The 14509-nt window shown below is 41.6% G+C and overlaps 1 protein-coding gene across 3 annotated transcripts in view; it reads right to left on the bottom strand.

Moving 5' to 3' along the window:
• SEC24B (SEC24 homolog B, COPII coat complex component) overlaps nucleotides 1-12438 on the bottom strand; it is a 100359-nt gene extending 87921 nt beyond the window's left edge. For all 3 annotated transcript variants that reach the window (XM_030564570.1, XM_030564571.1, XM_030564572.1), the window contains exons 1-2: nucleotides 12327-12438; nucleotides 1888-2583 (exon numbers count right to left, since the gene is read on the bottom strand). In XM_030564570.1, coding sequence (XP_030420430.1) covers nucleotides 1888-2583; nucleotides 12327-12423 — 793 coding nt within the window. In that variant the 5' untranslated portion in view covers nucleotides 12424-12438. The remainder of the gene's footprint in view (nucleotides 1-1887; nucleotides 2584-12326) is intronic.
• Between the last annotated feature and the right edge of the window lie 2071 nt (nucleotides 12439-14509).

Here is a 14509-nt window from a genome sequence, read left to right as displayed (position 1 = left end):
TGTCATAGAATATCAGGATTGGAAGGGACCTCAGGAGGTCATCTAGTCCAACCCCCTGCTCAAAGCAGGACCAATCCCTGGACAGATTTTTGCCCCAGATCCCTAAACAGTGCTCTCAAGGATTGAATTCACAATCCCTGGTTTAGCAAGCCAATTCTCAAACCGCTGAGCTATCCCTCCCCCGTCTGTTTGCTCCCCCAAGAGACGCTTCATCATGTCTGTTTGCTACCCCATTAGCCTCAGCATTGCATCCTGCCTCTGCTCTTCGCGCTCACTTAATTCTTTCCTGGCCTCTGCCACTGAATGCCTCAATGCATTAAGCTGTGCCTATCACTGCGGGAGGACTGCATGAGTTCGGAAAACATGTCATTGCGAGTGCGTTTTTTTTGCCTTCTAGTCTGCAATAACCTCAGCGACAGAGATGATAGGGGCAGTGAAGAAACATTCTACACTCCATGATTCGGGGGGGGGGAATGCATCGTCACCTGTGCTGCTGAGTTCACCACGCTGACCAAACAGGAAATTAAACGAAGAAGTTCCCAGGGCTTTTCCTGTGTACCTGGCCAGTGCATTGGAGTTCAAAGTGCTGTCCAGCACACTCACAGTTGAACACTCTGGGATAACTCCCGGAGGCCAATACCATCAATTTGCATTCTCTCTACCCCAAATTCGACCCAGCAAGGTCGATTTTAGTGCTCCTCCCCTTGACGGGGAGGAGTACAGAAGTCAATTTTAAGAGCCCTTTAGTTTGACGGAATGGGGCTTGTTGTGTGGATGCATTCATTTTTAAATCGACCTAACGCGGCTAAATTGGACCCAACCCAGTAGTGTCGACCAGGGCTTAGCCTGACCAGAACTCAACCATTTTTCCTAGTCAAGACAAACCTTCAGCTAAAGAAACATGATAAGCACCTCTCAAACTCTCTTTTAATAAGCCTCTAACCCCAGTCCCCTTTTCCAAGCTAAAAAAATTCTTACATCATCTCCAAATGTGAAATGAGACTTTGAAATAGACTGTTTTCTAATTCAGGTGTGTTCAGTTGTTTAGAATTCATTTCTTCCAGTAAAGGAAGACTATACCCATCTTGCTCAGCTCACAGTCAGGAACTTAAAAATGTGAGAAACTTACCACCTTAAACAAAAGAAGGTATCTAACAGAATTAAGGGTTTTTCTTATTACAGTTGACATTGAGAGCTACCTTGCTAAATATATGATGCTGCCAATGTCCAAGTAACTTATCAGCAAGATGGCTGCTACCAGAGATAAAATTTTCAAATGCATTTAGATTATAAGTGGTTTTTCACTTTTTGAATTTGTAGAATGGGCTCAGAAAAATAAGTAGAGTTTTCCTTCACTAGCATTTGCAAGTATTAATCACCATGTTGGGGCATGATAAACTGATTTTTGATTAGGTTCTCTGTCTTCCGAGCTGATGGAGAGAAAATATATCTAGTTTATCTATTTTTCCCCCAAACATAGATATACTACGTATTAGAAACTTCTTCTCTGACTCTTCAGTTCTGTTTTATGCATGTTTATGTATTTTCCCAAAATGTTTATTAGAAACATTTGCACAAAAATATTGTCTTTTTCCTTAGCTCACTTCCACTGAGAGAGCTGCAAGTCATACAGCTGTCAGCAATAACACAATTAGCTGCTATGGAGAGAATTATGTCCTCAGAAACAGAAAATAATGTCTTCAAGGGATTAATAAGGAACAGGAGGTGATAACGTCTATTAAAATAAATTAACAGAAATACCTACATTTAAAATATTTCAGATTTCCATGAGGCATCATCATTATAAACTATCACTTAAATTGCTTCAATTATGGAAAAATACTTCATTTCATTTAGAAGTTTCCTGATTTTTGCATAGTACTATACCTGTATTTATTTGGTTGCTTGCTTTAGCCAAGGATCCAGTGTTATTCCTGCTGAAGTTGTCTTGAGCTGACCGAAAATCTGAAGTGGACCATGATGTAGAATTATATCCCAAAGGAACTTGCTGTTGCAGCGTACGAGGTACAGTTGAACTTTGATTAGGAAAGGTATTAGTCTCTTTGAACTGTCCAACAGCTGGAAGACTCTGGGAAGTAAATACCTGCCCATATGGACTACTAACAGACATGGAAGGATAGGAAAGATTAGGATATACAGCACTAGAGATGATAGGCATGGCATAATGACCAGAAGAAAGGGGAAATCCCTGAGATGCCACTGAAGAGCTAGTTGAAGAACTGTAATGACTACTCAATGCAGAATACGACTGTGGAACACTTGTATGTAAATAGGATGCAGATGATATTGCTCCTTGGGTAAGTCCTCCAGCTGACTCCACAGGATGAGGAGCCCCACTGTATAACTGCTGTGTGTTCAACATGCTGGGACTCACAGAAGGTGTCATGACACTTTGAACTGGTATAGAATAGCAAGCAGAGTGGTAATCAGCAACATACTGGTTATTCAATTGTGAGGGGACAGCTTCATGGGGCACTTGTGGGTAGTGTCCGGAGGAAGCACTATAGTTTTCAAGATGTAAGCCATATCCGAAAGGGAACTGCATTTGATTCTGCACTGGACCTGAAAAGATGAGAAAATGTCATATGTATTAAAGCTGTATGGGTTACATACACTTTTATTGCAGTTGGCTGACATACAGACAGACTGGAGGATCAGTGTGCTTATTAGCATTAACATGCCAGCAGGAGGATCAAGCAACCAACCAACAGCATCAAAAAAGGAAGCTACTTCCAAACAGTGGAAAGGACAGAATAGCTAAAGTAGCAGACATTTATGTGAAAATAAAATACTTAAAGCAGTTTGTGTACACATACAAAATACAATTTTCAAAGTTCCATCTCAGATACTTGAAAATGTGTTGTAAAAAGATTTCCCCAAGCTAAGATGCTACATGTCATATTTATATTTGGGGGATTATTTTTTAAACAAACATCTTAGAAAGCCCCTGAAAAAGAATGGTATTTATAACAGAAAAAAATAAATAACGTTACCTGGAACTTTTGGTATTTATAACAGAAAAATGCCAATGGGGAGGGGGGAGAGATAGTTCAGTGGTTTGAGCATTGGCCTGCTAAACACAGGGTTGTGAGTTCAATCCTTAAGAGGGCCACTTAGGGATCTGGGGAAAAATCAGTACTTGGTCCTGCTAGTGAAGGCAGGGGGCTGGACTCAATGACCTTTCAGAGTCCCTTCCAGCTCTATGAGATAGGTATATCTCCATATATTATTTTTTTCAAAAACAACCTGTTAAATGTGATAGGACAACAAAATTTTCCATTCAAACTAATCCATCAGTGGTTAAAGTTAGTAATATTTAGCTTTATGAAATCTTAAGAGATGACTAAAGTGAAATGTTGAGTTGCTACTGCTTTTCCCAGTATTCCCTCACCTTGTTTTTGAAGTCTGAGCCCCCACAAAAGCCCAGCTATAAACATACAGTATCCAGGAAAATAGCTCTTTATTTCCATTCACTGCCCCATAGTTCTCTGGCACAAGATAGTCATTGACAAGTACTTTTAGTTATATATGAATTTCTCATTTGTTTTTCCCCACTCTAATCTGGCTTGACATTTATCTAGTTCTTTTTTGATTAATTTGAAGAGCAGTCTGAATACTGTAGCTATAAATAAATTCAAATTAGCCATGACTATGCACTAATTGTCCAAAGCTGGCTTCTGATTAGCTGATAGAGCCTTTTTGAAATTACACATTATTATGTTCAACAGACAGGGAAGAAAGGTAATGGAGGAATAAAGATAATGCACTCTGTGGTGGCAGGAGATCAAGAGAGAGTTTGGAAAGAGCGGTGAGGGGCTGAAGGAGAAAAAATAGGGTGACAGTTTAAACAGCCTTTCTCCAAAGTGCCAGGCTGCCCTTTCAGCAGCAATTTATGGCCTTTGGGCACACTCTCATCATTAAAACTAAAGTGAGAGCTGTTCAATTCCCCCTCGCCCCCCATACAAAGTGAGCTGAGAGCATTTGTTAGGCCACAAAGTGCTGCTGAAAGGGCTACTGGATTTTTGAGAAACAGAAAAAATCCCAAATAGTCCAGGAATCCTTAAAAATGCTGAGAAACAAATAATGGCCAAAAGATGCCTACAACTCTTTCCCAAGTAGCTTTCAGAGTAGAGGGCAATGGTGAACATAGCCCAAGAAAACATTTTAAAAAATGAAATGTAAAATTAATGAGCCCTACTCTAACAGTAATGAGCTATTTTATGGCGTCCATTAATGGGCTACTGACTATGACCTCATGCCTTAAGCCACCTGAAAAGAGGCATCAATAATTCAGTCTGTCATGCCTTGTTTTATTCAAATATTTTTGAAGCCTTATATTTACTAGTTTTCCACCCAACAAATTCTATGACATCTCTAACGATGTGTATCTGTGAACTGCATTTGACCATCTAATTTAGTGTATTTTTAATTTCTTATACTGAATACAAAAAAAAGTCAGTAAAGCTGTATTTTGTAGTGCAGCGCAGTGTAATATGACTTCTTCCACTTCCAGACCTCCAAGTGAAAGGACTGTGCATAGTACAAAAATTTTATTATGCCTTTTTAAAATTAGCATTGAAAAAATAAGACTGGGAATGAATGGAGACTGAACCACTAGTCCATAATCTCACTGCTAAAAATCTCCATCTCCCGTAATCGCTGAATTGTCTTCATTTCCAGTCTTAAATACCGTATAAGTTTTAGTATGTTCAGTAGCCACTTCTAACACCACAAACATTTCTGTTCTTTCACTACAAGTGGCAGATTATAAGTGTGAAAACTGAAGAAGAAAATGACACTCATTTGTAGCTAAGCCAATGAAAGAAAGAACAATTTTATCACACAAAAACAAATTTAAAAAAGATCCATAACTTTTACATTTGAAAAATTCCAGTCCTTTACTAGCAGATTTTACATTTATAGTAGAAAGGTTCTGGGCATTTAAGGCTCGATCGTACAACAGTAATTTTAAGTGAAAAGGGAGTGCAGTATCTGGCCATTACTGTATACTTACACAAAAATCTCTCTGATTACAGAATACTGGTATCAGCTTCTGTGACATTTAAACTGCATAATAATAGTTTAGCATGTCTAATAGTTTAAAAAAGATTAACTTTATTTTATAATGTAAATAGTTTCAGAGTTCACTTATGCAGCATTAGTTGAAAAAAATTAACAGTTCACAACAACTATCTAAAATATGCTTAAATATTAACTGTTATGGTCTAGAAAAGAACTAATCCGTTACAAAAGCAGAGACTTGCTTTAAATACCAACCTGGTATCCAGCAATTCAAGGGTCCTAAAATTCCATAAGGAAACTTCTCAACATACTTTCAGATTTGCAAAAAGTGTAAATCCTGAAAACTAAGCAGAAAACTCACCAACAAGTTAATTTAAGATACTGCTCTGCTGATGCCTCTCATTGTTAGAGACTACAAAGTGGAACTGACCTCGGTGCAGTAGATTGTCTTATAAATATGAAAAAGTGCTCATCCAAAGCTCTAAGTGCATTTATCATATATTAAACATACTAAAATAAATGCTGTAGACTCATAATAATGGGGGTCAGAATATCCACATCAGCTTCAGATCCTCATCCCTTGCCCATACAACCTGACCAACCAAGGAAAGACATGGATCTTAAAAAATATCTAGGCTACTTGGGAATATACTCACACCTTGAGGTTCCCTCAAGCAGAGGAAGATACGATTCATCCCTTACTAGGCCAGAGACTATTTCTGAGGGGGCCCCAATTACAAAAAATAAAGTGCCTTTACCAAAGTATACCTTAATGATAATTCTACCTTTGTTCTTTTCCCTTCCTTCATTTCCCCCTATTTCTATCATACTGCAGATCTGCTCCTGCATTACTTTACTCTTTATTCGCTCTTTCAAACAGAATATTGTATATTACATCCAATGGTCTCTGGGGACATACAAAAACACTGAGATAACTGGGCTTGGATAACTGGGGAGAATGTGTGTGAAGACTTCAAGGTGCTTCTCATTACTATAGACAGCTGGTCAGCTTAGCGGAGCTGCTGGAAGAGGGATCTAGTGCTGAAGCGCCACAGAACTCTGTTCATCCAGATCTTATGATTTCTACACAAGTGCTACTGCTCCATAACTCCTAGGCAACTCCATTTTGTAGAGTGAAGGAGCTAGGCAGGATTGGAATTTCTTGGATCCCAATGGCTTCCTTTTCCATCTCTACTTCACCTGAGGATGGGCTATCAGCAAGGAATGAAGAATTCTCAAAATTTCATCCAAATCTTTACTGAAATTCCCAGAGAACATTACCTTGTTTTAGGTAACAGGAGGGTTTTGGATAAGTGAGGTTTGGATGCTCAAAATACCATATTAGGTAGAACACAGCAGTGTGACAACAGGATTACAGAATGTGGCTGTCAGCAGGATTAAGGAGAGCATCAGTGTACTGGATATACAGCTTAACAACAAAGGAATCTAGACAGAATATCTTCAGCAATCTTGAAAAGTTTGAAGATAAGGTACATTTTTCACCAGAGCTTGAAAAATCCACTCATAGGCTACATAGTCATGGTGAGTTTCATACTTGTCAAACAGGGAAACAACCACCACCAACTTTGGCAGAATCTAAGCTTCAGTTTAGAGTATTAAATTTCTAACCTGTTTGATTGCAAAGAACAATAACCTTCGGAATGAGAAATAAATGTGAACTGTTGCAGTGCATTCCTGCTAAGTATGCAGTCAGCTCCAGTCCTCTGAAGCTGCTCAGAGTTAAGAGTTCTGAATTTATCAGACCTCTAACCAATCAGAGGCTAATCCAAAAGATTGCTCCCCTCCCAAATGGAGCACAGGCAGAGGGATAGTACCCCAAGCAGAATCCAAGCAATAGCCCCCTCTTGTCATTAACGGTGGGACAGGGGACTAGGCTACTCACTGGGCCACTGGCCCTTCCCATGAACATCCTTTGTACTGATGTCTGGCTGGTAGGCGTCATTTTTCCAAACCCTACTACTAACAATGAATAAGTTCTAAACCAGGGGTAGGCAACCTATGGCATATGCGCCAAAGGCGGCACGCGAGCTGATTTTCAGTAGCACTCAAACTCCCCAGGTCCTGGCCACCATTCTGGAAGGCTCTGCATTTTAATTTAATTTTAAATGAAGCTTCTTAAACATTTTAAAAACCTTATTTACTTTACATACAACAGTTTAGTTATATATTATAGACTTATAGAAAGAGACCTTCTAAAAATGTTAAAATGTATGACTGGCACGCAAAACCTTAAATTAGAGTGAATAAATGAAGACTCGGCACACCACTGCTGAAAGGTTGCCGACCTCTGTTCTAAACTACGAGAGTAAAAGCCAGTATTTTCAAACTTAGATGCAATAAATTAGACATCTAAATCCATGCCTGGGCTCATTTATAAAGTTTGCCTGCGCTCAGGGCTGCTCTGAGTTCCCAGTATTTCTGAAAAATCAGGCTACCTTTTTATTTAGCACACTAAATACAGATGTAGGTGCTTTTCAGGCACCTAAATTTTAAAATATTGCCTTACATTTTTAATTACAACAGTTGAATCTACTATTGGTGATGGATACCTAGCTGAAAAGCAACATAATCATTAATCATACACCTTTAACTTGAAAAAAAATAAGCAGTCCTTGTGGCACCGTAGAGACTAACACATTTATTTGGGCATTAGATTTCGTGGGCTATAACCCACTTTATGAAAGCTTATGCCCAAATAAATGTGATAGTCTCTAAGGTTCCACAAGGACTCCTCATTGTTTTTGCTGATACAGTCTAATATGGCTATCCCTCTGAAACCTGTCACCTTTAACTTGAAATCTAGATAACTGCAAAATATGAGTTGGAGATTCAGCTACTACAACTTCCCCTCAAAACCTCTAACAACTTTCTCTCCATTTTATCTCTTCTGTTGCTGCAGAAAGAGAGTCATGTAAACAGGGAAAATCTGATAAAGAAGAAGAAGCAGGCTTTGTCTAAAAGTAAAAATTATACCACCTTAACTACACCAATATTGTTAAAGTGGTAAAACTCTTTTAGTGTAGGCACAGTCATACCAGTATAGCTTATTCCCATATGGGACAGGGAAGAAGCTATAATGGTCTAAGAAACCTTTAGACCAGTACAACTTCATCCGCATTAGGGGTTGTACTATACTGGCATTTAAACAATCCAGCCTACCCAACAATTATACCAGTGCAAAAGCCATAGGTAGACTGGGCCTAAGTGAAACTGACTACCCCAAAGTGCTATCAAATGCACAAACCAAAATGAAAAAAAGGAAGCATCTATTTTACTTGTAATCTTAGGTGTCACTTGTAACAACATTATAAAAAAGTCTTCCTACAGAAATGTGTGGATTTTTTAATAGATTATCTCTTTAGTGTTTAGTGTTTCAACATGTCTAATTTTTAACACTGCAGTTCCTTAAAACTGTTGGAAAAAAATCATGAATAGTCTGAATTCATATTACAGTACTACCTACATCTAGATGTCATTTTTCAGCTAGATAGCAGCCACCAGCAACACGTTTAGTTATAATTAATAATTTTACTTTCAAATATTCAGTGAGAAGTTCTTACATTTGGACTTCAAGATTGATGGGCTAAGCAAAATAGGTATTTTAAAAGAAGGGTTTTGGCACAGAATCAAACAGGAAAAGTTGAATAGTTAGGAAGAAAACTATTAGGACAAACAAAAGGTAAGCCAATTTTACAAAACATAATTTTTTTAAAGCGTGTACCAGTATGAAAATCACTAAGGATCCTTCACATGGACTTGTTACTATTTGTCTGATCCAGGGACAAGGTCATAAGAACTAACATCATTCTGAATACTTGCAAGTCCCAGTTTATCACCTCTGCCAAACACTAAATCCTTTTGATGGAAGTCTTTTGATTGAGCTCTTTATGAGGCTTCAATAAATTCCAAGAGTTGGGGGAAGATCTGGCAGAAACTATGAAGGCTAGTGAATGCAGTATTCTAGCAGCAACACACTTATCTCTAGCATGTGCAAACACATCAGTAACTATATTTACATACGCATTACTTACTCCTCACAACATATAAGAAACACTGATTTTAGAAACATAGACCAAATTCAAGGAAGCAGATAGTGCCATTCTGGGCAAAATGGAACATGGCATTAAAACTAAAAAAAAAATCAAGTCTGGCAGTCTTGTTTTTCGATTTCCTGTTTCCCTTCTTTCTCCCCTTCCTTTATATAAACAATGCCCCAAATGCTGCACGTAAGTTTTGTTTTTGATCTACCAGTCCTGGAAACTATCTTTTTCAAAAATGTTGAAATGTTATTGTGTGGTTATGTAAAGTGACAAATTAAATTAACACCTTACCTATGAATCACCAACTCTACATGACTGTAAATCTATCCCAAGGTAAAGGATATGCAAACCAAGAAACGAATAGATACTCAATAATAATTATGGCACTAACAAGGTGCAAAATGCAAGAATCAGCTACTAGTTTATTTTTTAAACTTTTAAGAATTAAAAATGATTGTCTGAATCACAAGTAAATGGTCAAACTAAAAGAAGTTGTAAACAAAATTATTTACACATGTTGCTGATAAGCCCTTAAACTATTATAATGAAAGAATTTTAAAAATCCAAATGGTCATTATTATTTTTACTCTTATTATTGACATTTCTTCCATGGTCTTAATACAGTAAAAATATATGAAGTCAGTTATAGTTTCCTATTTTTAGTGTCACAATATTTGGATTTCAACAATGCATGGAAATGGCTGTTTATTTGAAAACAACTGTTTACATTAGAATTTTATAACAATAGAAAAACGTACATTGGCCACAGTTATTACAAAATTCAAGTTGAAAGTCGCTTTTTAAAAGTTTCTGTTTAATCGTCCCAGGTTTCTACAAACCTTCAGCAATATTTGCATGAACTTGATTCACAATCTGTTGCCTAAACATGACAGCTAAAACTTTGTTCGTATAACCAAAGGACATTAAAATTAAAGACCTCAATCCTGCAAACAGATCTACAAAGACCAATTTCTGTGCCCATGCCAACTTGACTGTAAAATCAGAGCCTAGGAGAAGATGTTAAAATGCAAAACTAGCAAATATGCTTAATATAAATAACAGAGAGAAATGGAACTGATTAGGATCAGAAGCTGTAAAGACTTCATTAAATCAATTATACTTATTTTACGATCAATTTTAAAATTGTGAGCTATAAAATCAGTGACAGTATCACGGTAGATTAAAACATATGTAAAGACATACACTCTTAGTATATTTTTATGCTATAAAACACAGGCAGTTTGCTCAATTTTAGGATATGTAACTTGAAGTGCATGTCTTCTCATTTTGTTATAATAAAACACCAGAAGAAACAAAAAGCATCATGTTTTAGTAATTCACATCCTTTTAAGAATAATCATGCAGTGGACCCTTGTTTATTTCCTGAAAATCCCTAAAGTCTTAACCCTGAAGATTTATGCACATGCTTATTTGGTGCATATGAACAGATCCACTGGGAATGCAAATATTCCCCTCAAAACTACTCAGGTGCACAAAATAAAACGTGTGTCTAAGTGTTTGCAGAACCAATGCCTGAATGTGTTACAGCCTCCAAAGTGTTCCCAAGATGCAGTTTCCCACCTAGAAAGTTTCCAAAATTAAATTAAATTTGAGGGAAAACATTGTACTACCTCACTTACTATTTTGAATAAGCCTAACTGGCACTATTTAATATTCCGAGAAGTTATTCCTCTGTTTCAGAGCCAGAATTGCAGTGATAGTCAAAAACTTATCAAAGGTTGGGTTTTTTTTCCCTCTCAGTTACACAGCTCCTTGATTTCAAACACTGCATGCCCACTTCCCAAACACCAGACACAGTAAAAAACACAAACTATGTCTAGATAGCTGTGCATGCTTGTCTATGACACGAAAAGTCACTCCTGCCGGCTCTTCATACTGCTAAATAGGTCACCGCCACCTGCAAATCATGAGTGTCTGTAAAGAGGGAAGTCAACATCTAGGCTAGCGATACTCAGACCACAGTGGTTAAGAGCCAAAGTAGCGATCAACATTACCCAAAAAAGATCCACAGTAGTAAATTCATGGCTTCATTTGCTATAGTACTATATATTCATATTTAGTTTTTATACCCATAGATTATGCTCACAGCAAAATGACTGATCAAGTATTATTTTATCAACTACAACTGATTAACAAAATAGTGCTGGCCTACACTAAAGCTGTAAATCAACTAAAGTTATGCTACTTCAGTTAGGTAAGTTATATAACTGAAATTGATGTTACTTAGGTCAGTTTATAGCAGTGTCTGCACCCTGCTGAGTCAAAAGGAGACGCTCTCCTGCCGACTTACCGTACGCTTCTCCAGGAGATGAAATACAGAAGTCGATGGGAGAGCGCCATGCCATTGACTTAACTTGTCATTGACACCACTGCATCAGTAGCAGCAGCGCTCATTTCGCCGTTAGACAATCCCACGGTAAAAGCATCCTGTTTGGTTAACAATTAAATCACACATGTGCTGCAAAGAGCCACAGGAGGCACATTAAAGAGCCACATGTGGCTCCTGAACCTCAGTCTGTATCACCAATCGAAGTTAACCACTCAGAGGACTACGAGAACCTCCTGTGAACTAAAGACACTGCATCCCGAAAAGCACGTTATGTGACATTAAACCAGCTTGTCACTCAGCTAGATGGGAGCACGACTAGACCGCAAAGTACATGTGCTAAACCCGTGAGTGGACACACACAGCCCAGCTAACCGAGACAAAAAACATGGGAATGCCACATGGCAGAGTCAGCCACCGCCCCCCACCCTCCTCTGTCCCAGTTACTCCTCCCAACCTCCTCCCACCCTCCTCTGTCCCAGCCCCCTTGCCTTAGCCCCTCGCCCTCTGTCCCAGCCCAGAGTCCCAGTCCCCCCTGCCCTCCTCTGTCCCAGCCCCCTTGCCTTAGCCCCCCGCCCTCTGTCCCAGCCCAGAGTCCCAGTCCCCCCTGCCCTCCTCTGTCTCAGCCCCCTTGCCCCAGCCCCTCCATGCCAGCTCCCCCCCCACGTCCTCCTCTGTCCCAGCCCCCATACCCCAGCCCCGCTACACCCTCCTCCATGCCAGCTCCCCCCCACGTCCTCCTCTGTCCCAGCCCCACTTCCCCACTCTCTGCCTCTTGCCCTCGCCGCTCTACCACCACCGCGATTGCCCCGCTCGGCCAGTCCAGCCCCGCCCCAGCGCTAGGCCCGAGCGGATCCCCGGCCTCGGCTCCTCACCGTTCTGACAGGGCGGCGCCCTGGGCGCGGCAGCAGGCGCTCTGGCCCCTCCAGGGGCTGCGGCGGGGCGCGGGGGGATCCCGGCTGGCGCCGACATAGCTCCTCGCTGCACCTCTGCCTCGGCGGACGCGCCGGACGTCACCAACGGAAACGACCCTGGAACGCGCGCAGCCGCAGCCTTGCACCCTGGAACGGGCGCGTGAAGGAGCGAGAGCAGCCGATCCGGGCCCGGAGCCATCGCCACAGCCCACAGCGCCCCCTAGCGCCGCCTCTCAGCCCTGCTCCACCGCCACAGCCTGCGGTGCCCCCCAGTTCTACCGCGACAGCCCACAGCGCCCCCTCCCCGTCCCGCACTAAATTCCAACCCACAGCGCCCCCTACTGTCCCCTCCAAAGTGCCGTGCCCACTGACCCCCCTGCGCCTCCCAAGTCCCAACTTCTGTCCCAGCCTCTCCAGACCCTGCTGCAGCCCTTCTTACTGCATGTGCCCTATGGACCCTTCCCTTTTTCTTGTCTCTCCTCCCTCCCTGAGTGGTGAGCTGGAGCCGGTTCCCACCGGTTCGCCGGAACCAGTTGTTAAATTTAGAAGCCCTTTTAGAACCGGTTGTCCTGCCCTTCCCCCGGCCCCAGCTCACCTCACTCCTCCTCTGCCTCTTCCCCTGAACGCTCCCAAGCTTCTCCTCCACCTCCCCGGCTTCCCGTGAATCAGCTGTTTGCGCGGGAAGCCTGGGAGAGCTGAGAAGGAAGCAGTGGCTTCCCACAGGTGAGCTGGGGTAGGAGGGCGGGGGTGCGAGGAGGGCTCCAGGCGATGCACGGCTCCGGCCTGGCCCCCGACCCCATCCCCGGGTGGCTTGGCTCTGGCCCAGTCCTGACCTCAGCAGCCCTGGCCAGCTGGGCGCCCCGACTCCAGCCCCGGCCAAGCGCCCAGGCTCCAGTCCCAACCCTGGCCGAGCGGCCCAGCCTGGCCCCAGCCTGGCCCGGCCCCCATCTCCAGGCAGCGCTGTAAGAGGGCAGGGAACATGGAGGGGGTGTTGGATAGAGGGCAGGGGAGTTGAGGGGGTGGGTTAGTGTTGGAGCGGTCAGAGGGCAGGGAACAGGGGGATTGAATGGGGGCAAGGGCCCGGGGGGCCAGTCAGGAAGGAGCAGGGGTTGGATGGAGCGGCCGGGGACAGGGAAGGGGGATGCCCTACCCTTAGGAACCCTAACCCTAGCTCCAAGTGCCCTATCCTTAGGAACCCTAACCCTAGGGCGGGAAGTCCTACCCATAGGAACCCTAACCCTAGCTCCAAGTGCCCTAACCATGGGAACCCTAACCCTAGGGAAGGGCTGTGACGTTATGAGTGTGATATAATATTTCATTGAAAGGCGACAGGGCCAGAAAGAGTTATTTAACTCAGACTGACCTAACCCATGGGTGAATTGTAGAAACTGGTTAGGAAGATATGTAAATGAATAGAGCTTTCAAATGCAAGTCTGCACTGTTAGAGGTAAAAGGGTAAATGTTTACTCAGGGCTTGTGATGTAAGCAAACAAGTCCTGTCTATTGCTATCACTTTGCTTCAAAGATCTAAAAAGGAATATTAACATTTAGGAAGATACTTGTGTAAAATAGTATTATTGTCTATGTGTCTCTTTGAAGGTTGTGGTAACCTGTATCTGAACTGTTTAATGGATAAATTACCCTGTACTAATTGCCAGGATGTTTGGGAGAAGGAGAGTTAGGCCTATTGTTTTCTCAGGCCGAAAGGCTGCTGGAAATGTATAAGAACCCTGGGCCACGATCCTACTTCATCTCAGATCTGCTTTGGGTTTCAAGAGGGGGAAACATTAAGCCATAAGGATAGAGAACCCCAGTCACTGACTGGAGTCACCCTGAATATGGACATTGGACTGTAACCTATGGACTATTTCTAAAAGGACTTTTAGCAACTACAAGCTCATCTCTGCTATGTATCTGAACCTCAAGAATTGAATTCAAGTGTGTATGTATATTGATCTTTTAACCAACACACTCTCTCTTTTCTTTTTTAATAAATTTTAGCTTAGTTAATAAGAATTGGCTAATAGCATGTATTTTGGGCAAGATCTAAGTTATAATTGAACCTGGATATGTGGCTATCCTTTGGGATTGGAAGAACCTTTTCTTTTATATGATGAGGTAAGATTTTCAGGAATCATCATCAT

Source organism: Gopherus evgoodei, chromosome 5 (genome assembly GCF_007399415.2).
Source record: "Gopherus evgoodei ecotype Sinaloan lineage chromosome 5, rGopEvg1_v1.p, whole genome shotgun sequence".
Lineage (NCBI taxonomy): Eukaryota > Metazoa > Chordata > Testudines > Testudinidae > Gopherus > Gopherus evgoodei.
Note: the sequence above shows the minus strand (reverse complement) of the source record. Positions and strands in the feature narration are given on the sequence as shown.